The sequence below is a fragment of the Eurosta solidaginis genome, unplaced genomic scaffold, assembly GCF_040869045.1.
Source record: "Eurosta solidaginis isolate ZX-2024a unplaced genomic scaffold, ASM4086904v1 ctg00001171.1, whole genome shotgun sequence".
Lineage (NCBI taxonomy): Eukaryota > Metazoa > Arthropoda > Insecta > Diptera > Tephritidae > Eurosta > Eurosta solidaginis.
The window spans coordinates 283327-310509 of NW_027136985.1; the positions used below are offsets into that span (position 1 = coordinate 283327).

At 33.4% G+C, this 27183-nt stretch overlaps 1 protein-coding gene across 1 annotated transcript in view; it reads left to right on the plus strand.

The window, feature by feature from the left end:
• The first annotated feature begins 675 nt into the window (after positions 1–675).
• LOC137235978 (uncharacterized) overlaps positions 676–27183 on the plus strand; it is an 82432-nt gene continuing 55924 nt past the window's right edge. Inside the window, exon 1 of the mRNA XM_067758714.1 lies at positions 676–745. Within this exon, the coding sequence (XP_067614815.1) occupies positions 676–745 (70 nt within the window). The remainder of the gene's footprint in view (positions 746–27183) is intronic.

The following is a 27183-nucleotide window of genomic DNA, read 5'->3' on the forward strand; positions in this document are numbered from 1 at the left end:
CACTACTTCAATAACAGCAGTGGTACCAAAAGTACTGAAAATATGTGAAATAATTGCGGGAGTGCTTACTGTTAGAGCAACACCCCTATAGTTCAGGCTCACAGACAAACGGTCTTTGTCGTTCTCGTTAAAGTTTTAACGGCAAAAATAGTACCCGAGATTTTTATTATTTAATTATTTCAACTTCTAAATATATTACATTCCTGTTAGGAACCCTCGATATTTGCTGTTGCAAAACTTCTTGAGACAGGACTCGTCAATTACATACAATATTACTGTGTCCACTCTCCACCGTTAGGCATGCAGATGTACGTCAGCGGCAACTTGATTGTGTGCTGCATATTTTGAATGGTGCAGGTGAAATATTGTCATTCGGTTGGTAGGCTATAATTGAAATTATTGGCGCAGTTAATGATCATCATGGGTAAATTTTTTTTAGTCATAGGCCGGGTCACATATTAAGAAAAAATTATAATAGTTAAAGAACAATTCAATTGTTTTACAGGTATGTGGGATGATTTGGCCCATATATTCGATAAATTTCTATTTCCTGCACGTTAATTTTGCAGCGGATAAACATTTTCAAACATTTACCTGTAATTAACGCCATGTGATGGGGATATTGACTGGGATATATTATCCTTACAGTATACTGTGCGCCGACTGTTAGCAATTATGGCGTATGAAGCATATGGAGTTGGTGCTATTCTCAAAAATTTTGAAGGGTCAAAAGTGCAAAGCAAAGGTAAGTAGGCAATCCTTTAAATATTATTAATATAAAGATATATTTTGACAGTTAAATATACAAAGATATTTAGAACACAATACCATTATAAAAGGCAATAGCATCGTACATAGCATTACGCTACCGACTGTCTTACACCCGAAAATACTGGGATGTTCGATCAGGATCTACATTTTGGCGAGCATGCACGGGCTGTCTTCTTATGTCCACAGAAGACCATTTACATGGACAGAGGGCTGCTTTCCACAATTTGTATTTCAGTGGACGTCCCTGTGAACGCGTTCGCTCAAAACATTGTCTACATTATTGTTGAAGTTAAAACGGCAAATGGCAAATAATTTAAGTTTATTTTTTAGGGTAATCTTTTTTTCAATGATAACAATAATACATAAGACTAAAATTTTACGTTATAACGTAATAATTATATTTACATTTCGATTACAATATATTATAATTTATAAATACGTGTGAGTACATATAGAAGAATATCTTCTTTGAATTTTTAATTACATTCATGTAAACTTTTTTTTTTTTGAGATTTGATATAATGGCTGGAAAGTTTGATCCCACTGCCAAGTAATTCTTCAAACTTAACAAATAATTTAAAAATAGTATTGTACAATTAGTTCTTGACAAAATTTAAAAGCTTGATATTCTTCCAATATCTTGCATATGGAAAAATGTTCTCGCATTTCCATAGTCATAAAAATCGCTCCACAAATATAGATGCATATATATATCGAAATATGTTAATTATATATGTTAGCAAAAAAATATATATATAACTAGCTTTACCAGGCGCACGTTGTACCGCCCGAGATCGAATGGATGTTGCGTTATTTTTTCTGTTTTGTTTGTTGATAATTTAATTTATAGTTCTGTAAATTGAATTGAATTTTGTACGCACATCTGGTGAAATTTTCTGTTAAAACATTTTATTCTTGTATCTTATTTTATATTATTGTATTGCTTTTACCGCTGATGATTGGTGCTTTGATTACATTCCGAAGAAGCATGACTGGTGAGCCAATTTTCAAAGTTGATATATGAGCAGGCATTCTAAGGAGTATAGAAATTCATTTGGATAATTCACAATTTTATCTTCATCTGTAACTGTGTCGATCGATTTATATTTCGTAACTTCACCAGGAAATTGATTTTGAATGCGATCATTGATTTTGTTAACATGATCATTTTGAGGGGCTAAGATAGTTCTTTCGCATAGCCAAAAAACAAAAACATTTAAATTTAAAATTCTTAACTCTGAAATATAAAAAACTTTCGTCTTGATCGAAGGAACCTCGAGCCAAATTTTGGTGATGATCGAAGTATAGCAAACACGTTTTCATAGGGAACACACACACATAATTTGATTTTTATAGATGTGGATAGACTGAAGCTAAACAATTTTTTAACAGCGGCAGACTACTAAACGTCCAAAAGGCATAACATCTAAACTCAACAATGCAGTCAAACTTTACGTGTTAAAATAACTTAAGTTTGTACGGCAGCCGTAGTTTTTCCCCATTCCAAATTTTACTGGAGGTTTTAGGACTTAACGTCACATAGCTCCTTACCAATTTTAATTATCCTACCATTACGACTTCCAGATATATGCAGTATAATATATTCCATTTGTATGGGAGGTGCCACGCCCCCTTTTTCCCAATTCCATATTTTCTTGATGGTGTTAAGGATTGACCTCAAATAACTCCTTACTGAATTTCAATGTTCTGGCATGTATACCTTCAAACTTATGCAGTACCAAAGATTCCATTGGAATGGGAGGTTCCACGCCCCCTTTTTCCCAATTCCGCATTTTCTTGGTGGTGTTAGGGATTGACCTCATATAACTCCTTACTGAATTTCAATGTTCTGGCATGTATAACTTCAAGGTTATGCAGTACCAAAGATTCCATTGGAATGGGAGGTTCCACGCCCCCTTTTTCCCAATTCCGCATTTTCTTGGTGGTGTTAGGGATTGACCTCATATAACTCCTCGCTGAATTTCAATGTTCTGGCATATATTCCTTCAAAGGTATGCAGTACCAAAGATTCCATTTGTATGGTAGGTGCCACGCCCCTTTTACATATCGAAATTATTTTTAGCCTAAAACCTTCCCGTTGATCGAAGGAACCCATAATCAAAATTTGGTGATGATTGATGTGTGGGAAATACGTCTCCATAGCGAACACACACACAAAGAACTTGATTTTTATATATATATCGCTAAACCGATTTGGGATTTCAAAATCAACTAACCATCATCTCTCCTTCCCGTATCTTTCATAAAAATTTCATGGCAATTCTCATCGGATAAATGGACAGAAACAGGTGGACACAATAAAGAAAAAAAGAAAATTTCAGATCATTTATTAAAAATAAATTTTTGGTCTTTTAGTTTCTGGTGGCCATGATAAGGGCCTCTTATGACGTCCCGAAAGGACGAAAGCAATATCAATTAGTTAAATTTAATCTCTTTGTTAATTTTTTTGGTGGCCCTGATAAGTACCTCTTATATCGTCCCGAAATGACGAAAGCAATATCAATTAATTAAATTTAATCTCTTTGTTAATTTTTTTGGTGGCCCTGATAAGAGCATTTTACGACCTCTCGAAAGGACCAACAATGTCTGCACCAATCGGTATATCTGAAAGAATAATAAATTTGACATCTTTTTTTACATATATACGTTTTTACTCACCATGCTTAGGTTGCGTTGCTCAGCTTAGGGACCATGACCACGGCGGGAATTCCTAGCGGCTTAAGTGCCTCTTGGAGCATACACAACCCCGATGTGTTTGAATAAATAGTGAATGCGGTCCCCCATAGTGGTATTCTTTCTATTGAATAGAAATCAGGCATGCTTAACCAACGAAACGATATCATTTCGTTACGATAATCAACGTTAATAAACGAAACGAAGTCATTTCGTTTCGTTTATTAACGTTAAGATCGTCAAATTAACGAAATGATTTCGTTTCGTTTTCTGCCATATCAAAACGAAATCAAATCGTTTATGTTGATTATTAATTTCAAACTATGCTGGCAAAGCTGATTGATGGCGGAGTCATTAAAGGTGAAAGCATTATCCAAGCTGATTGCAACTTTTCTCATGAATTTTGACAGTACAAACATTTCTCAGAGTATTTTTGACATTACCACCAACGAATTACACAAACAAATTACATAGAGTTTGTGTGTGTATGTGCGCTCGTTGTTGCCACCTTACGGCTTCACCATGGCTATAGCATTGCCAGCACAATTCAAACATAAAGTATCACGTTTTCGTTAACGTTTTTAACGTTAACGAAAGCTTTTCGTTTCGGTTAAAAACGAGATACAATTTATCTTGATAATTTCTTTATCGATAATATTTCGAAGTGTTTCAACGGAAACGGTGGAAATTTTTTGATAAACGATTAGCTTAACGTTAAGGTGCATCCCTGATAGAAATTCCGCTATGTAACGTCGAAATTTGCACCTGTTCGGGAAAAGAGGACCGGAATTCCCGCCAGTTCCGTTCCATGTTTTGGGTGTGGGCACCAGTCACCGGGTCAACAAAATTTTGGGAGTGATTCACCGAAAAATGGGTGTACCCATGCTCCTCTAGGCTATCATATGCTTTCCAGCAATCGCTTATGATAGTTGTTCCAGGCGCTATTTTTTTTTAATAACCTGGATAAGTGTTTCCCTGGTCCTGTCTGCGACAGCCGAGTCTAACAATTTGCGCGACTCTCTCTATGCCACCAAACACCCATTGGCCCTCTATTATTCTGCCGCGATTATATTTTCTGCGGCCCATTTTGTCCTCGTCTATTTCGACGGGTCATTTACAAGAATTTCATAGTAAAGATGTTTTAGTTTTGATTTTTCACTTAATCTTGGTATTTTTTAATTTGTATAACAATCAAAAAAAATTTTTTGGAAATAATACAGCTGAAAAACAATCAAGTTTATCAAGAGTATTACTAGGTGCGTTCATATAACCGCGTGTGTAAATGGATATAATTTTACACCTTATAAGTTTATATGCTATCATGAGTCCCCCTAATGAAATGCGCGTAAATTTATACAAATTGTGTAAATGATTTTTCATACAAAATTTGACAGCTCGTGCGTAAACTAGATAAATTTATACGTTTACACACTTTATAAGGCATTTATACGGTTACATGAGCCCCCCTAATATCCTTGCTAACTAAACACTTCGAAACACTTGATAATATTTAGAACAGAGGTAGAGATAAAATTTTTATTTTCCGGTGTGATCTATAGTATTTGCACAGAAACTTTTCTGCTTTGGCGTCCACACGAAAATTTTCAACTTAACTGTTGTATAATAATAAAAGTAGAAAATGAAATTTCAAACTTACCAAAACTTCACAAAAATGGTATAACATCCCAGTAAATTGGTGACGAAATCAAAAATGGATTTATAAAAATGTAAAATATTCCTGGAACTTACCATGCGGTCGTTGCGATGTATTAATTCAAATTAATAGTAGAAAGCTGTTAAAAGGCAACAAAAACATTTAAATTTAAAATTCTTAATTCTGAAATATGAAAAACTTTCGTCTTGTTCGAAGGAACCTCGAGCCAAAATTTGGTGATGATCGAAGTATAGCAAACACGTTTTCATAGGGAACACACACACAGAATTTGATTTTTATAGAAGATGTAGATATACTGAAGCTAAACAATTTTTTTAACAGCGGCAGATTACTAAACGTCCAAAAGGCATAACAGCTAAACTCAACAATGCAGTCAAACTTTAGGTGTTAAAATAACTTAAGTTTGTACGACAGCCACAGTTTTTCCCCATTCCACATTTTACTGAAGGTTTTAGGACTTAACGTCACATAGCTCCTTACCAATTTTAATTATCCTACCATTACGAAATCCAGATATATGCAGTATAATATATTCCATTTGTATGGGAGGTGCCACGCCCCCTTTTTCCCAATTCCATATTTTCTTGGTAGTGTTAAGGATTGACCTCAAATAACTCCTTACTGAATTTCAATGTTCTGGCATGTATACCTTCAAACTTATGCAGTACCAAAGATTCCATTTGAATAGGAGGTTCCACGCCCCCTTTTTCCCAATTCCGCATTTTCTTGGTGGTGTTAGGGATTGACCTCATATAACTGCTTACTGAATTTCAATGTTCTGGCATGTATATAAATTAGTTAAATATAATCTCTTTGTTAATTTTTTTGGTGGCCCTGATAAGTGCCTCTTATATCGTCCCGAAAGGACGAAAGCAATATCAATTAATTAAATTTAATCCCTTTGATAAGGGCCTTTTACGACCTCTCGAAAGGACTAACAATGTCTGCACCAATCGGTATATCTGAAAGAATAGTAAATTTGACATCATTTTTTACATATATATGTTTTTACTCACCATGCTTAGGTTGCGTTGCTCAGCTTAGGGACCATGACCACCACGGGAATTCCTAGCGCCTTAAGTGTCGCTTGGAGCATACACAACCCCGATGTCTTTGAATAAATAGTGAATGCGCTCCCCCATAGTGGTATTCTTTCTATTGAATAGAAATTCCGCTTTGTAACCGTCGAAATTTGCATCTGTTCGGGAAAAGAGGACCGGAATTCCCGCCAGTTCCATTCCATGTTTTGGGTGTGGGCACCAGTCACCGGGTCAACAAAATTTTGGGAGTGATTCACCGAAAAATGGGTGTACCCATGCTCCTCTAGGCTATCATATGCTTTCCAGCAATCGCATATGATAGTTGTTCCAGGCGCTATTTTTTCTCTAATAACCTGGATAAGTGTTTCCCTGGTCCTGTCTGCGACAGCCGAGTTAAACATTTTGCGCGACACTCTCTCTATGCCACCAAACACCCATTGGCCCTCTATTAGTCTGCCGCGATTATATTTTCTGCGGCCCATTTTGGCCACGTCTATTTCGACGGGTTTTCCGGGACCGCCTATCGTACTATCCCCGTTGTGTATGTATAGTTGAAAATACAACTATATATTTTTTAAAATTTTATTTATTTTATTTTAAAATATTAATATTAACATTGAAAATTTATAAATACACTGACACTAAAATTTTCGTTCTGAAATAATATTCAAAAATAAAGTAATTCAAAAAAATAATTTACAAAAATAAAGTATATTTAAATAAAGTAGATAACTCCACATTTACTCCCCCACCAGTGAAACGAAAAAAATTAATTTTTGAATGTTAATTTACAGTGTATATTAAGTACTGTAAGAATTTTGTGTTATAGTTTGAAGAACATTTGAATTATGTGTTAATTGCGTTAAAAGTTTATGTTAGTATTGATATAAGTACCCAATCTTTTGATGATTTGATGTACTTGATAGATTATTTTTAGTTGTTGTTATTGTTTACTTATTGTATTAATATTTTATATATATTAATATTTGGTTGTGTTATTGCTATGTTGTTTGTGAAATATTGTTATTTATCATGATGTGATTGAAAAATCTAGAATTAGGTTGAGTAATAATAGATGGCAACTTTGTGTGTACAATTACTCAAAAATTAAAAACTTGTATTATGCAGAATATATGTTCAATATATAATTGTACTCTGCATAATGTATGCCCAAGTTGTTGATAAGGAAGGAAAATTTGATTCCGTTATTCATTTGAGATTGATATGAGATTGTCATATGATTTTAATTTCAATATGAAAGAATTGATATATGTCAATAAAAATTATTTTAGGAAATCTTTTGAAATTTTTTAAAATTGATTATTGATTGTTTTTTTTTTCTTTTTTGAATTGAAAATGAGGTTGGTTAAATATGAAATTTATATGTATGTCTGTTGTTGCAAAATTTCTCATTTCTATAAAGGATAAATATATGTATACTTTTCAATATAAACTGGAGAAAGAGTGTACATAATTAATATAAATAATAAATTGATTACTGTTTAAAATGTTGAAAATATATTAAATATATAAACATTAATTTAATTTAATAGTAATTTTAATTTAATATTATTTGAAACAAAATCAATTATAAAGTTAATAAATTATTTGAATTGTTTAAAGAATGAAAATATTGTTGCAAATTAAATCTTTAAAAAGTAAATTATTTAATTTGAAAATATAAAAGATATAATCTGAAAAAATTAATGAATATAAATAAATAAACAATGCTTAGCAAGTGAACTCCAAATTTTGAAAAATTGATTGTTGTAAATGTGTCAACAAAAAATTGATTGTTGTTAATAATAATAATTGTATTGTATGGTGCTCCAAATTATTTTTGTAATTAAAGAAATGTTGATTGTTGTAAGTTGATGATTTTAAAATAGCCCAAATGTTACTGGTAAACTTTGCATCAAGTAATCTCTCTGCGTTTAAAGTTTTGTTTAAATTGGTTATAATAATCTTCATGGAAAGCACAGTGACACAATTTCTTGATTTAATTACACAAGTATACACGGTTTTGGATTTGGGCAACTAAAAGTGGTTTTTAAGTCAATTTATGACGCTGAATCCGAATCTGCATTCCGTTTTTTAAGATTGATTCTAGTTTTTAATATAGTCAATAAATTCATTTTTAAAGATTTTTGTCAAATAATATTCATTTTATTAACTTAAAAGTAACAAATCAGAAATGAAGATTGGTGGAACTTTGCCTTTTGTATTGTTTAGTATCCGTTTCGCGTATTAGAGTCCAACAATAGTCGCTCATCATGCCTTTATCCCAAAATCCTTGGTATCGTCTTTCAATGTTGGTTAGATCTTGGTGTAACCGCTCTCCCTGTTCGTCGCTCGTATCACCCAAGTTTTCGGAAAAAAATCGAGATGGGAATGCAGAAAATGCATCTTTAGAGACCTCCGAGCTCCAATCTTGCGATAATTTTCCAACATATCGCCAATAATTTCCTCAAAATTAGGGGATTTGTGATTACCAAGAAAGTGGTGAACGATATTTTGAAAAGATGCCCACGCGGCTGCTTCATCGGGCGTTAAACATTTTGTAAATTCTTTACCAGCCATTAGTTTTCTAATATCAGGTCCGACAAATATCCCTTCTTTGATTTTTGCATATGACAATTTAGGAAACAACCTGACTAAGTACTGAAAAGCCGGTCCTTCACGGTTTAATGCTTTGACGAAGTTCTTTATAAGACCAAGTTTAATGTGAAGAGGTGGCAGGAAAATGTTTTGTGGATTTACAAGTGGTTCAGCGGAGACGTTTTGCTGTCCAGGCTCATATTGAATACGACTTTGCCATTCTTTCCTCACATAATGATGTTCAGTTGCGCGGCTATCCCACAAGCATAAGAAACAACAAAATTTGGTGAATCCAGATTGCATCCCAGTTAAGATGCCAATAACCTGTTGAAATAATATAAAAAATAAGTGTTTTCGATTTAATTGGAATTAATGTTTATACCTTTAGATCACCACATATTTTCCATTTATGATCATTGTATTTGATGAAGCATAGGATCTTCCGCATTGTTTCGTAGCATTCCTTCGTTTGTACTGCATGAGCAATCGGAATAGATGGTTTGTTATTCCCGTTGTGGAGAAGAGCAGCTTTTAGGCTGTATTTGGAACCATCAATGAATAAACGCCATTCGTTTCGATCGTAGGGTGCATTCATTTCATTAAATAAACCATTAATATCGTTACAGAAACTTATGTTGTCTTCGTTTTTGAAGAACGGTCGAAGTGCCTCATTTCAGTTTCTGTGTATAGTAACTTTTGTTCGAGAGTCTAGATTTTTCCATTGCTGCAGCCGTGACCCTAGCAACTCTGCTTTTTGTTTGGACAAATTCAAATCACGAATCAAATCGCTTAGTTCATCTTGCAAAATTAAATGTGGCCCTTCCATGACAAAGTCGCTTTCACTGCTCGGGGGTGAGGGAGTTAAAGTTTCCAGGACGTTTGCACTTATACTTCGATAAACTGGCAATGGATCATTAGCAGTACGTGGAACTGGCTTGGATACTGATGATACATCAGGATAATTATATTTTGCTAATTTTTTTGCATTTATACCCGTAACTTTCATCAAACAAAAGTAGCGATCATCTTTATGGTTTTTAGGTTCTCTCCAGAGCGCTGGCATTGAAAAGGAAAAGTACTCACGTTCTCCCGATGACCACTTATACAGCTTTGTTTTGCATGCGTTACAAATAAATTTCGGTCTCCATGACTTACGAGTGTCTGCTACGCTGAAACCAAAGTAGTGCAGATACGCATCTTTGAGCGCATTTGTTATTATTTTGCCACTTTTTTTAATCATATAACCACCACAAACGTAACAAAAACACTTTGGATCAACTTTGCAACACTGTCTCTGCATTTTTATTTTTATATAATGGTGTTGATGGTTTAGAATATATTTTAATTCTGAGTCTTAAACTATTTTACATTTGCTTATATACTAAATCTTAAAACTATGTTCCTAAACGTAACTATACTTGTAAGTGAGTTTGTGTATCTAATGTTCGACAAAGGACTAATTTTAATGTCTTCTTAGTTTATTCTATTGTTTGCTTCTATTGTTTGTTTGTTCAAGGTCATTGCTTGAATATTAAGAAACCATCTGTTTTGTATGAGGGTTGTTTATACTTATCTTTACTCAAGTGGACTGTATGTGTGTATGTGTGATAGGTTTAGGTACCTTATCCTGTTTGTTTTGTAAGTATGTATGTATGACAATATTATCTTAAATTCTAGTGGACTGTATAAATTTACTTATTTTAGAGCGGCGTAGTTATATTTTCATACTTTTATGAACATTCTGCCATTTTTACTTACTTATCAAGCAGTGCCACGATTTAAAAGCTGCTATAACAGCACAATGGTGCTATCATGCGAGATCTCGGAAACTAGAATAAATCTTGAAAAACTGAATGCAGATTCGAATTCAGCATATCAAATATAGTTAAGAATCGCTCTTATCTGCTCAGATCCAAAAGTTGACTTGAATTTGTAAACTTGTGTTATTATTTCAATACTTTGTATTTAGTCTTATTTGGCAATTTATATAGAGATTTTGTTGTACTATCTGATTTATTTTAAATTGTAGGAGAAATAAATTGGCTTTTAATTTTTTGCGAAAATTTTCCCTATTTTAATGGTAGTATGAATTCCGTTTAAAATTTATAAGTTTGGATAATTATAATTTCATTATAAATTTTGTCCTATTTTAATTGTTTGCTTTTAAAAAGAATGCTAATCGCGTACATTATATAACGTTCTAAGTTTTATTAATTAATTCGATTCGGTAAAATATTGCATTTTTAAATAGCCTCCTTATAATAGTTAATTATAATTATTTTTGGTAAAAGTACTGCTTGCTCCTCTTTTAAATTTTGATTGAAGATATTTTTTTAAATAAGTATTTGTGTATTTTCTTCTTATTGATTCGCAATGGATTTAGATAAGTTTATTGTAGTTGATGGTCCGATGGGCAGCTTCGCCATTATATAGTTGAAAATACAACTATATGTTTTTTAAAATTTTATTTATTTTATTTTAAAATATTAATATTAACATTGAAAATTTATAAATACACTGACACTAAAATTTTCGTTTTGAAATAATATTCAAAAATAAAGTAATTCAAAAAATAATTTACAAAAATAAAGTATATTTAAATAAAGTAGATAACTCCACAGTATGTTCCAGTCTAACAACACCTCTCCCAGTCGCTGCAGATTTGCTTGGATATACCAAGGTCTTCCATGATTGCGTTTACCTTCTGGTAGGGCGACGTTATGAAAAGCACCACAAGCTCATATAGTTCTTGTGCTGAGCCTGGCTCCCGAAAATGTGTTGGCTTTTCGGCTCTGTTTAAAAGAGCAAACGACCTTGCATTTTTTATTGGTGGTTGTGGTCATGGTCCTCTGCCGAGTGCATACCCACATGTCGCCTACCAGCCTACATGGGTTGGAGCACTGGCCACATCTCATGGCCCCAGCCAGTACGCCATGCGCCACCAAAAAATCGTCCAAATCGTCATCATTATATTCCATAAACGATGACTGCGTAAATTGGCACAATTGGCAGTCCATCATTCTAAAAAAAAGGTAAATTTGCCAAAAATGTTTATTTTCGAATAAAGTATTCGAATAGTAATGTAAGGTATTTTAATTTCATATCATTTATTAAGAGAATTATATTATTCGAATAAAGGAATACAAATTTCTAATAAATATCATTAGATTTACGAATACCTGTCGAATAGAGATGTTTACTTGCATTATTTTTAGTGCAAAGCATTTCGATGAAAAATCAAATTTAATCGTACATATCCATACATATGTTCCTGGTGATGACTTCAGATTGAAGTTGAAATATCGACCAAATAAATTATAAATGAATATAAACAAAAAAATAAGTTTTATTCGTCTTGAAGCCTTTTAGCTCAATAAATCTAACAATTTAAATTTAAAAAATAAACAAAAACATATCAAAACCGAATTATTGTTTTCAATGTTTTATTTATGTGTCCTTGAACATAAACATAACTAATGTTGATGAACTTTGATTTTGAAATTTTTTGTAAACAGTTTATCAAAAACAAACAAATATTTTGTTTATTAAATAGAACAACTTAATACATTTGTAGGAAGGATCCTTAAATCTAGAAAGTAAAATTTCCAAGTTTTTTAATTAGAAAATTTTGAAAAAATAAAATATATGGGCTATTCAAGTTAGCATGCTTATCAAGTCATCTGTTTAAAAATTAGTTGTTTCTAATATATTTTATTTTTGTAATATAGTAAAAAAAAGTACTAAATGAGCTGATAACTTGTAAGGCGCGCTTGCGTACAATATTGATATGACATGGGTGAAGGAATTACTATTCATAGAACAAAGAAGTGAAATTACAATTAGCTAAAAACAAAGATATTTTTTAGATGAAAATAGCGTTGCTTTTTCGAGTATTTAGTTGGTTATAATATAACAAAAAGAGTAATTATAGTTACAAAAGTTCGTTACAGGATTCATTTAAAAAAACTCAGAAAAAGAACGAAAAAGCTGAGTTAGATATTAAAGATAAAATATACCGAATTTTAATTACAAATAATTTGCAGCAAATCCATGGCCATAAAAGCTCATTATTTAATACCGAAATGACCCCGGTGGGATCCCGAAAACCATCCAGAAATGATCCCGGAAGGGTCTCGATATAACCCTAACGGGATTACAAATAAGGTGAAGATAGCTATAAAACAATGTTAATAAGGCAGCAGGCGCGTTGAAGTGAATGAAAAATTGCAAAGAAGCATACAGGTAAAGCTAATAAAAGCGTGCCAATAAAAACAATTGAAGGAGGGCGGATGGCGGTAGGAGACGGAGAGCTCCACCATCGTTTTTCCAAAATTGTTTAGATTTCGATCTGTATGAGCCAGATACCAAAAATTATTGATTTAGGAGAACATTTATATTATATATAACAATTTATAGATTTTACACCAGAGGGCGAGAAAAGGGGGGAGGGGGATGGGGGCGAAGGGTGTCACTGCTCATTTTTTAAGCCCTCGACTTATTTGGCCTATTGAGTTGTAATATTGGTGAAGGTCAGTAAAGGTAAAGTTATAATGTGTAAAATTTATTAAAAAGTAATTTTTCGAAGGGGCCCTGGGACCCTCACCCCCTTCCCATGTTCGAAAAAAATTTCGCTAGTAGACTATTGTCTGTGTCCCAAATTTCATCAAAATCCGTGTAGCCGTTCTGGCGTGATTCAGTCCCAAAGACGAAAAAATATATTAATTAAATTATAACTGTTCCTAGGGGGCGGGGACCTCCCTTCCTTTGAAAAATATATAGCTAGTAGATCTTTATAGACTATTGGCTATATGTGTGCCAAATTTCATCCAAATCCGTCCTGCCGTTCTTCCGTGATTGAGGCACAAAGACAAACGTCTGGACATACAAACATCCAAACATTCCCATTTATAACAGGGGGACTCATTAAAGCATATAAATTTATAAGGTGTAAAATTATATCCATTTACACACGCTGTTATATGAACGCACCTGGTAATATTCTTGATAAACTTAATTGTCGATTAGCTGTATTATTGCCAAAAAAATGTTTGATTGTTATACAAATTAAAAAATACCAAGATTAAGTGAAAAATCAAAACTAAAACATCTTTACTATGAAATTCTTGTAAATGACTTGCTGATGTCGAAGATTTCTGATGAAAAGGACGGCAATTATGTTTGCATGGTTGCATTCCTTTGAGTTTACGGCGTTTACACAATGAAATGTGCGCGTAAATTTATACAAATTGTGTAAATGATTTTTCATACAAAATTTGACAGTCCGTTTACGCACTAGATAAATTTATACGTTTACACACCTTATAGGTATTTATAAGGTTAAATGAGTCCCCCTAATATATATTAGATAAGCTTAGATATTAGATATATATTACATTAAGATTAAGATGTATTTAAAAGATATTAAAAGACCCTATACGAGTAGACAATAGGGGGACTCATGATAGCATATAAACTTATAAGGTGTAAAATTATATCCATTTACACACGCGGTTATATGAATGCACCTAGTAATCTCTTGATAAACTTGATTGTTTTTCAGCTGTATTATTTCCAAAAAAATTTTTTTGATTGTTATACAAATTAAAAAATACCAAGATTAAGTGAAAAATTAAAACTAAAACGCCTTTACTTGCTGATGTTGGAGATTTTTGATGAAAATGCCGTCTGTAATGTCTGCAAGGTTGCATTCCTTTGAGTTTACCGCGTTTACACAATGAAATGTGCGCGTAAATTTATACAAATTGTGTAAATGATTTTTCATACAAAATTTGACAGCTCGTGCGTAAACTAGATAAATTTATACGTTTACACACTTTATAAGGCATTTGTACGGTTACATGAGCCCCCCTAATATCCTTGCTAACTAAACACTTCGAAACACTTGATAATATTTAGAACAGAGGTAGAGATAAAATTTTTATTTTCCGGTGTGATCTATAGTATTTGCACAGAAACTTTTCTGCTTTGGCGTCCACATGAAAATTTTCAACTTAACTGTTGTATAATAATAAAAGTAGAAAATGAAATTTCAAACTTACCAAAACTTCACAAAAATGGTATAACATCCCAGTAAATTGGCGACGAAATCAAAAATGGTTTACGACGCTCCAATGAAAATATGTATCGAGCTGGAAAAAACAGAAATTAGTTTTATATTTATAAAAATGTAAAATATTCCTGGAACTTACCATGCGGTCGTTGCGATGTATTAATTCAAATTAATAGTAGAAAGCTGTTAAAAGGCAACAAAAACATTAAATTTAAAATTCTTAATTCTGAAATATGAAAAACTTTCGTCTTGATCGAAGGAACCTCGAGCCAAAATTTGGTGATGATCGAAGTATAGCAAACACGTTTTCATAGGGAACACACACACAGAATTTGATTTTTATAGAAGATGTACATAGATAGACTGAAGCTAAACAATTTTTTTAACAGCGGCAGATTACTAAACGTCCAAAAGGCATAACAGCTAAACTCAACAATGCAGTCAAACTTTAGGTGTTAAAATAACTTAAGTTTGTACGGCAGCCACAGTTTTTCCCCATTCCACATTTTACTGGAGGTTTTAGGACTTAACGTCACATAGCTCCTTACCAATTTTAATTATCCTACCATTACGAAATCCAGATATATGCAGTATAATATATTCCATTTGTATGGGAGGTGCCACGCCCCTTTTTTCGCAATTCCATATTTTCTTGGTAGTGTTAAGGATTGACCTCAAATAACTCCTTACTGAATTTCAATGTTCTGGCATGTATACCTTCAAACTTATGCAGTACCAAAGAATCCATTTGAATGGGAGGTTCCACGCCCCCTTTTCCCAATTCCGCATTTTCTTGGTGGTGTTAGGGATTGACCTCATATAACTGCTTACTGAATTTCAATGTTCTGGCATGTATATAAATTAGTTAAATATAATCTCTTTGTTAATTGTTTTGGTGGCCCTGATAAGTGCCTCTTATATCGTCCCGAAAGGACGAAAGCAATATCAATTAATTAAATTTAATCCCTTTGATAAGGGCCTTTTACGACCTCTCGAAAAGACCAACAATGTCTGCACCAATCGGTATATCTGAAAGAATAGTAAATTTGACATCATTTTTTACATATATACGTTTTTACTCACCATGCTTAGGTTGCGTTGCTCAGCTTAGGGACCATGACCACCACGGGAATTCCTAGCGCCTTAAGTGTGGCTTGGAGCATACACAACCCCGATGTCTTTGAATAAATAGTGAATGCGGTCCCCCATAGTGGTATTCTTTCTATTGAGTAGAAATTCCGCTATGTAACCGTCGAAATTTGCATCTGTTCGGGAAAAGAGGACCGGAATTCCCGCCAGTTCCATTCCATGTTTTGGGTGTGGGCACCAGTCACCGGGTCAACAAAATTTTGGGAGTGATTCACCGAAAAATGGGTGTACCCATGCTCCTCTAGGCTATCATATGCTTTCCAGCAATCGCATATGATAGTTGTTCCAGGCGCTATTTTTTCTCTAATAACCTGGATAAGTGTTTCCCTGGTCCTGTCTGCGACAGCCGAGTTAAACATTTTGCGCGACACTCTCTCTATGCCACCAAACACCCATTGGCCCTCTATTAGTCTGCCGCGATTATATTTTCTGCGGCCCATTTTGGCCACGTCTATTTCGACGGGTTTTCCGGGACCGCCTATCGTACTATCCCCGTTGTGTATGTATAGTTGAAAATACAACTATATATTTTTTAAAATTTTATTTATTTTATTTTAAAATATTAACATTGAAAATTTATAAATACACTGACACTAAAATTTTCGTTCTGAAATAATATTCAAAAATAAAGTAATTCAAAAAAATAATTTACAAAAATAAAGTATATTTAAATAAAGTAGATAACTCCACATTTACTCCCCCACCAGTGAAACGAAAAAAATTAATTTTTGAATGTTAATTTACAGTGTATATTAAGTACTGTAAGAATTGTGTGTCATAGTTTGAAGAATATTTGAATTATGTGTTAATTGCGTTAAAAGTTTATGTTAGTATTGATATAAGTACCCAATCTTTTGATGATTTGATGTACTTGATAGCTTATTTTTAGTTGTTGTTATTGTTTACTTATTGTATTAATATTTTATATATATTAATATTTGGTTGTGTTATTGCTATGTTGTTTGTGAAATATTGTTATTTATCATGATGTGATTGAAAAATCTAGAATTAGGTTGAGTAATAATAGATGGCAACTTTGCGTGTACAATTACTCAAAAATTAAAAACTTGTATTATGCAGAATATATGTTCAATATATAATTGTACTCTGCATAATGTATGCCCAAGTTGTTGATAAGGAAGGAAAATTTGATTCCGTTATTCATTTGAGATTGATATGAGATTGTCATATGATTTTAATTTAATAGTTTTCTAATATCAGGTCCGACAAATATCCCTTCTTTGATTTTTGCATATGACAATTTAGGAAACAACCTGACTAAGTACTGAAAAGCCGGTCCTTCACGGTTTAATGCTTTGACGAAGTTCTTTATAAGACCAAGTTTAATGTGAAGAGGTGGCAGGAAAATGTCTTGTGGATTTATAAGTGGTTCAGGGGAGACGTTTTGCTTTCCAGGCTCATATTGAGTACGAATTTGCCATTCTTTCCTCACATAATGATGTTCAGTTGCGCGGCTATACCACAAGCATAAGAAACAACAAAATTTGGTGAATCCAGATTGCATCCCAGTTAAGATGCCAATAACCTGTTGAAATAATATAAAAAATAAGTGTTTTCGATTTAATTGGAATTAATGTTTATACCTTTAGATCACCACATATTTTCCATTTATGATCATTGTATTTGATGAAGCATAGGATCTTCCGCATTGTTTCGTAGCATTCCTTCGTTTGTACTGCATGAGCAATCGGAATAGATGGTTTGTTATTCCCGTTGTGGAGAAGAGCAGCTTTTAGGCTGTATTTGGAACCATCAATGAATAAACGCCATTCGTTTCGATCGTAGGGTGCATTCATTTCATTAAATAAACCATTAATATCGTTACAGAAACTTATGTTGTCTTCTTTTTTGAAGAACGGTCGAAGTGCCTCATTTCTGTTTCTGTGTATAGTAACTTTTGTTCGAGAGTCTAGATTTTTCCATTGCTGCAGCCGTGACCCTAGCAACTCTGCTTTTTGTTTGGACAAATTCAAATCACGAATCAAATCGCTTAGTTCATCTTGCAAAATTAAATGTGGCCCTTCCATGACAAAGTCGCTTTCACTGCTCGGGGTGAGGGAGTTAAAGTTTCCAGGACGTTTGCACTTATACTTCGATAAACTGGCAATGGATCATTAGCAGTACGTGGAACTGGCTTGGATACTGATGATACATCAGGATAATTATATTTTGCTAATTTTTTTGCATTTATACCCGTAACTTTCATCAAACAAAAGTAGCGATCATCTTTGTGGTTTTTAGGTTCTCTCCAGAGCGCTGGCATTGAAAAGGAAAAGTACTCACGTTCTCCCGATGACCACTTATACAGCTTTGTTTTGCATGCGTTACAAATAAATTTCGGTCTCCATGACTTACGAGTGTCTGCTACGCTGAAACCAAAGTAGTGCAGATACGCATCTTTGAGCGCATTTGTTATTATTTTGCCACTTTTTTTAATCATATAACCACCACAAACGTAACAAAAACACTTTGGATCAACTTTGCAACACTGTCTGCATTTTTATTTTTATATAATGGTGTTGATGGTTTAGAATATATTTTAATTCTGAGTCTTAAACTATTTTACATTTGCTTATATACTAAATCTTAAAACTATGTTCCTAAACGTAACTATACTTGTAAGTGAGTTTGTGTATCTAATGTTCGACAAAGGACTAATTTTAATGTCTTCTTAGTTTATTCTATTGTTTGCTTCTATTGTTTGTTTGTTCAAGGGCATTGCTTGAATATTAAGAAACCATCTGTTTTGTATGAGGGTTGTTTATACTTATCTTTATGTGTGATAGGTTTAGGTACCTTATCCTGTTTGTTTTGTAAGAATGTATGTATGACAATATTATCTTAAATTCTAGTGGACTGTCTAAATTTACTTATTTTAGAGCGGCGTAGTTATATTTTCATACTTTTATGAACATTCTGCCATTTTACTTACTTATCAAGCAGTGCCACGATTTAAAAGCTGCTATAACAGCACAATGGTGCTATCATGCGAGATCTCGGAAACTAGAATAAATCTTGAAAAACTGAATGCAGATTCGAATTCAGCATATCAAATATAGTTAAGAATCGCTCTTATCTGCTCAGATCCAAAAGTTGACCTGAATTTGTAAACTTGTGTTATTATTTCAATACTTTGTATTTAGTCTTATTTGGCAATTTATATAGAGATTTTGTTGTACTATCGGATTTATTTTAAATTGTAGGAGAAATAAATTGGCTTTTAATTTTTTGCGAAAATTTTCCCTATTTTAATGGTAGTATGAATTCCGTTTAAAATTTATAAGTTTGAGTAATTATAATTTCATTATAAATTTTGTCCTATTTTAATTGTTTGCTTTTAAAAAGAATACTAATCGCGTACATTATATAACGTTCTAAGTTTTATTAATTAATTCGATTCGGTAAAATATTGCATTTTTAAATAGCCTCCTTATAATAGTTAATTATAATTATTTTTGGTAAAATTACTGCTTGCTCCTCTTTTAAATTTTGATTGAAGATATTTTTTTAAATAAGTATTTGTGTATTTTCTTCTTATTGATTCGCAATGGATTTAGATAAGTTTATTGTAGTTGATGGTCCGATGGGCAGCTTCGCCATTATATAGTTGAAAATACAACTATATATTTTTTAAAATTTTATTTATTTTATTTTAAAATATTAATATTAACATTGAAAATTTATAAATACACTGACACTAAAATTTTCGTTTTGAAATAATATTCAAAAATAAAGTAATTCAAAAAATAATTTACAAAAATAAAGTATATTTAAATAAAGTAGATAAATCCACAGTATGTTCCAGTCTAACAACACCTCTCCCAGTCGCTGCAGATTTGCTTGGATATACCAAGGTCTTCCATGATTGCGTTTACCTTCTGGTAGGGCGACGTTATGAAAAGCACCACAAGCTCATATAGTTCTTGTGCTGAGCCTGGCTCCCGAAAATGTGTTGGCTTTTCGGCTCTGTTTAAAAGAGCAAACGACCTTGCATTTTTTATTGGTGGTTGTGGTCATGGTCCTCTGCCGAGTGCATACCCACATGTCGCCTACCAGCCTACATGGGTTGGAGCACTGGCCACATCTCATGGCCCCAGCCAGTACTCCATGCGCCACCAAAAAATCGTCCAAATCGTCATCATTATATTCCATAAACGATGACTGCGTAAATTGGCACAATTGGCAGTCCATCATTCTAAAAAAAAGGTAAATTTGCCAAAAATGTTTATTTTCGAATAAAGTATTCGAATAGTAATGTAAGGTATTTTAATTTCATATCATTTATTAAGAGAATTATATTATTCGAATAAAGGAATACAAATTTCTAATAAATATCATTAGATTTACGAATACCTGTCGAATAGAGATGTTTACTTGCATTATTTTTAATGCAAAACTTTTCGATGAAAAATCAAATTTAATCGTACATATCCATATGTTCCTGGTGATGACTTCAGATTGAAGTTGAAATATCGACCAAATAAATTATAAATGAATATAAACAAAAAAATAAGTTTTATTCATCTTGAAGCCTTTTAGCTCAATAAATCTAACAATTTAAATTTAAAAAATAAACAAAAACATATCAAAACCGAATTATTGTTTTCAATGTTTTATTTATGTGTCCTTGAACATAAACATAACTAATGTTGATGAACTTTGATTTTGAAATTTTTTGTAAACAGTTTATCAAAAACAAACAAATATTTTGTTTATTAAATAGAACAACGTAGTACATTTGTAGGAAGGATCCTTAAATCTAGAAAGTAAAATTTCCAAGTTTTTTAATTAGAAAATTTTGAAAAAATAAAATATATGGGCTATTCAAGTTAGCATGCTTATCAAGTCATCTGTTTAAAAATTAGTTGTTTCTAATATATTTTATTTTTGTAATATAGTAAAAAAAATACTAAATGAGCTGATAACTTGTAAGGCGCGCTTGCGTACAATATTGATATGACATGGGTGAAGGAATTACTATTCATAGAACAAAGAAGTGAAATTACAATTAGCTAAAAACAAAGATATTTTTTAGATGAAAATAGCGTTGCTTTTTCGAGTATTTAGTTGGTTATAATATAACAAAAAGAGTAATTATAGTTATAAAAGTTCGTTACAGGATTCATTTAAAAAACTCAGAAAAAGAACGAAAAAGCTGAGTTAGATATTAAAGATAAAATTCGGTATATTAATTACAAATAATTTGCAGCAAATCCATGGCCATAAAAGCTCATTATTTAATACCGAAATGACCGCGGTGGGGTCCCGAAAACCATCCAGAAATGATCCCGGAAGGGTCTCGATATGACCCTAACGGGATTACAAATAAGGTGAAGATAGCTATAAAACAATGTTAATAAGGCAGCAGGTGCGTTGGAGTGAATGAAAAATTGCAAAGAAGCATACAGGTAAAGCTAATAAAAGCGTGCCAATAAAAACAATTGAAGGAGGGCGGATGGCGGTAGGAGACGGAGAGCTCCACCATCGTTTTTCAAAAATTGTTTAGATCTCTGTATGAGCCAGATTCCAAAAACTATTGATTTTGGAGAACATTTATATTGAGTTATAACAATTTATAGATTTTACACCAGAGGGCGGAAAAGGGGGGAGCGGGGAGGGGGGCGAAGTGTGTCACTGCTCATTTTTTAAGCCTTCGACTTATTTGGCCTATTGAGTTGTAATATTGGTGAAGGTCAGTAAAGGTAAAGTAATAATGTGTAAAATTTATTAAAAAGTAATTTTTCGAAGGGGTCCTGGGACCTCCACCCCCTTCCCATGTTCGAAAAAAATTTCGCTAGTAGACTATTGTCTGTGTCCCAAATTTCATCAAAATCCGTGTAGCCGTTCTGGCGTGATTCAGTCCCAAAGACGAAAAAATATATTAATTAAATTATAACTGTTCCTAAGGGGCGGGGACCTCCCTTCCTTTGAAAAATATATAGCTAGTAGATCTTTATAGACTATTGGCTATATGTGTGCCAAATTTCATCCAAATCCGTCCTGCCGTTCTTCCGTGATTGAGGCACAAAGACAAACGTCTGGACATACAAACATCCAAACATTCCCATTTATAACAGGGGGACACATTAAAGCATATAAATTTATAAGGTGTAAAATTATATCCATTTACACACGCTGTTATATGAACGCACCTGGTAATATTCTTGATAAACTTAATTGCCGATTAGCTGTATTATTGCCAAAAAAAATGTTTGATTGTTATACAAATTAAAAAATGCCAAGATTAAGTGAAAAATCAAAACTAAAACATCTTTACTATGAAATTCTTGTAAATGACTTGCTGATGTCGAAGATTTCTGATGAAAAGGACGGCAGTTATGTTTGCATGGTTGCATTCCTTTGAGTTTACCGCGTTTACACAATGAAATGTGCGCGTAAATTTATACAAATTGTGTAAATGATTTTTCATACAAAATTTGACAGTCCGTTTACGCACTAGATAAATTTATACGTTTACACACCTTATAAGGCCTTTATAAGGTTAAATGAGTCCCCCTAATATATATTAGATAAGCTTAGATATTAGATATATATTACATTAAGATTAAGATGTATTTAAAAGATATTTAAAAGACCCTATACGAGTAGACATTATCCTTGCTAACTAAACACTTCGAAACACTTGATAATATTTAGAACAGAGGTAGAGATAAAATTTTTATTTTCCGGTGGGATCTATAGTATTTGCACAGAAACTTTTCTGCTTTGGCGTTCACATGAAAATTTTCAACTTAACTGTTGTATAATAATAAAAGTAGAAAATGAAATTTCAAACTTACCAAAACTTCACAAAAATGGTATAACATCCCAGTAAATTGGTGACGAAATCAAAAATGGTTTACGACGCTCCAATGAAAATATGTATCGAGCTGGAAAAAACAGAAATTAGTTTTATATTTATAAAAATGTAAAATATTCCTGGCACTTACCATGCGGTCGTTGCGATGTATTAATTCATATTAATAGTAGAAAGCTGTTAAAAGGCAACAAAAACATTTAAATTTAAAATTCTTAATTCTGAAATATGAAAAACTTTCGTCTTGATCGAAGGAACCTCGAGCCAAAATTTGGTGATGATCGAAGTATTGCAAACACGTTTTCATAGGGAACACACACACAGAATTTGATTTTTATAGAAGATAGACTGAAGCTAAACAATTTTTTAACCAGCGGCAGATTACTAAACGTCCAAAAGGCATAACAGCTAAACTCAACAATGCAGTCAAACTTTAGGTGTTAAAATAGCTTAAGTTTGTACGGCAGCCATAGTTTTTCCCTATTCCACATTTTACTGGAGGTTTTAGGACTTAACGTCAAATAGCTCCTTACCAATTTTAATTATCCTACCATTACAAAATCCAGGTATATACAGTATAATATATTCCATTTGTATGGGAGGTGCCACGCCCCCTTTTTCCCAATTCCATATTTTCTTGGTGGTGTTAAGGATTGACCTCAAATAACTCCTTACTGAATTTCAATGTTCTGGCATGTATACCTTCAAACTTATGCAGTACCAAAGATTCCATTTGAATGGGAGGTTCCACGCCCCCTTTTTCCCAATTCCGCATTTTCTTGGTGGTGTTAGGGATTGACCTCATATAACTCCTTACTGAATTTCAATGTTCTGGCATGTATATAAATTAGTTATATATAATCTCTTTGTTAATTTTTTTGGTGGCCCTGATAAGTGCCTCTTATATCGTCCCGAAAGGACGAAAGCAATATCAATTAATTAAATTTAATCCCTTTGATAAGGGCCTTTTACGACCTCTCGAAAGGACCAACAATGTCTGCACCAATCGGTATATCTGAAAGAATAATAAATTCGACATCTTTTTTTACATATATACGTTTTTACTAACCATGCTCAGGTTGCGTTGCTCAGCTTAGGGACCATGACCATCACGGGAATTCCTAGCGCCTTAAGTGCCGCTTGGAGCATACACAACCCCCATGTCTTTGAATAAATAGTGAATGCGGTCCCCCATAGTGGTATTCTTTCTATTGAATAGAAATTGCGCTATGTAACCGTCGAAATTTGCATCTGTTCAGGAAAAAAGGACCGGAATTCCCGCCAGTTCCATTCCATGTTTTGGGTGTAGGCACCAGTCACCGGGTCAACAAAATTTTGGGAGTGATTCGCCGAAAAATGGGTGTACCCATGCTCCTCTAGGCTATCATAAGCTTTCCAGCAATCGCATATTATAGTTGTTCCAGGCGCTATTTTTTCTCTAATAACCTGGATAAGTGTTTCCCTGGTCCTGTCTGCGACAGCCGAGTTAAACATTTTGCGCGACCCTCTCTCTATGCCACCAAACACCCATTGGCCCTCTATTATTCTGCCGCGATTATATTTTCTGCGGCCCATTTTGCCACGTCTATTTCGAAGGGTTTTCCGGGACCGCCTATCGTACTATCCCCGTTGTGTATGTTCCACTCTACCAACACCTCTCCCAGTCGCTGCAGATTTGCTTGGATATACCAAGGTCTTCCATGATTGCGTTTACCTTCGGGTAGGGCGACGTTATGAAAAGCACCACAAGCTTGCATATAGTTCTTGTTCTGAGTCTGGCTCCCGAAAAGGTGTTGGCTTTTCGGCTCTGTTTAAAAGAGCAAACGACCTTGCATTTTTTATTGGTGGTTGTGGTCATGGTCCTCTGCCGAGTGCATACCCACATGTCGCCTACCAGCCTACATGGGTTGGAGCACTGGCCGCATATTATGGCCCCAGCCAATACGCCATGCGCCACCAAAAAATCGTCCAAATCGTCGTCATTATATTCCATAAACGATGACCGCGTAAATTGGCACAATTGGCAGGCCATTATTCTAAAAAAAAGGTAAATTTGCCAAAAATGTTTATTTTCGAATAAAGTATTCGAATAGTAATGTAAGGTATTTTAATTTCATTTCATTTAATCTAACAATTTTAATTTAAACAATAAACAAAAACAAAGCAAAACCGAATTATTGTTTTCAATGTTTTATTTATGTGTCCTTGAACATAAACATAACTAATGTTGATGAACTTTGATTTTGAAATTTTTTGTAAACAGTTTATCAAAAACAAACAAATATTTTGTTTATTAAATAGAACAACTTAATACATTTGTAGGAAGGATCCTTAAATCTAGAAAGTAAAATTTGCAAGTTTTTTAATTAGAAAATTTTGAAAAAATAAAATATATGGGCTATTCACGTTAGCATGCTTATCAAGTCATCTGTTTAAAAATTAGTTTTTTCTAATATATTTTATTTTTGTAATACAGTAAAAAAGAGTACTAAATGAGCAGATAACTTGTAAGGCACGCTTGCGTACTTTATTAGGAATTACTATTCATAGAACAAAGAAGTGAAATTACAATTAGCTAAAAACAAAGATATTTTTTAGATGAAAATAGCGTTGCTTTTTCGAGTATTCAGTTGGTTATAATAGCCGTGTTTTTTAACACGCGCGTATACGTTTCGTTTGCGCGTGTTAAAAAACGCCTATCTTCGCTTAGATAATGCTTAGGAGACCCATCTAGCGGCTGTGGTTAAACAACTAGCTACAGCAACAGGGTGTACCGAAAAGCGGAGACGCAACGCTCTGATGGCCATAGGGTATAACATATAGCTGAATCAGTTGCGATGAATTGTGGACACACATAGAATACATAGAATTAGTGTAGAGGGTGAAACAAAGACACATATTTCAGTTACATCTGAGTATAATGCGTATTGAAATTTAGTAGGACAAAATTTATGCGCAGCAATTTCAGAGGTGTATTTATAGTTTGTCGACTAGCAGTCAATATAAAGTTTAAGCGTAAACGGATATACGCGTGTTAAAAAACACGGCTATAATAACAAAAAGAGTAATTATAGTTATAAAAGTTCGTTACAGGATTCATTTAAAAAAACTAAAGGAACAAAAAAGCTGAGTTAGATATTAAAGATAAAATATAGCGAATTTTAATTACGAATAATTTGCAGCAAATCCATGGCCATAAAAGCTCATTATTTAATACCGAAATGACCCCAGTGGGATCCCGAAAACCATCCAGAAATGATCCCGGAAGGGTCTCGATATGACCCTAACGGGATTACAAATAAGGTGAAGCTAGCTATAAAACAATGTTAGGTGCGTTGCGAGTGAATGAAAAATTACAAAGAAGCATACAGGTAAAGCTAATAAAAGCGTGCCAATAAAAACAATTGAAGGAGGGTGGATGGCGGTAGGAGACGGAGAGCTCCACCATCGTTTTTCCAAAATTGTTTAGATTTCGATCTGTATGAGCCATATACCAAAAACTATTGATTTTGGAGAACATTTATATTGAGTTATAACAATTTATAGATTTTACACCAGAGGGCGGGAAAAGGGGGGAGGGGGAAGGGGGGCGAAGGGTGTCACTGCTCATTTTTTAAGCCCTCGACTTATTTGGCCTATTGAGTTGTAATATTGGTGAAGGTTAGTAAAGGTAAAGTTATAATGTGTAAAATTTATTAAAAAGTAATTTTTCGAAGGGGTCCTGGGACCCCCACCCCCTTCCCATGTTCGAAAAAAATTTCGCTAATAGACTATTGTCTGTGTCCCAATTTCATCAAAATCCGTGTAGCCGTTCTGGCGTGATTCAGTCCCAAAGACGAAAAAATATATTAATTAAATTATAACTGTTCTTAGGGTGCGGGGACCTCCCTTCCTTTGAAAAATATATAGATAGTAGATCCTTATAGACTATTGGCTATATGTGTGCCAAATTTCATCCAAATCCGTCCTGCCGTTCTTGCGTGATTGAAGCACAAAGACAAACGTCTGGACATACAAACATCCAAACATTCCCATTTAAGCATAAAAATTTATAAGGTGTAAAATTATATCCATTTACACGCGCTGTTATATGAACGCACCTGGTAATATTCTTGATAAACTTAATTGTCGATTAGCTGTATTATTGCCAAAAAAATGTTTGATTGCTATACAAATTAAAAAATGCCAAGATTAAGTAAAAAATCAAAACTAAAACATTTTTACTATGAAATTCTTGTAAATGACTTGCTGATGTCGAAGATTTCTGATGAAAAGGACGGCAATTATATTTGCATGGTTGCATTCCTTTGAGTTTAACGCGTTTACACAATGAAATGAGCGCGTAAAT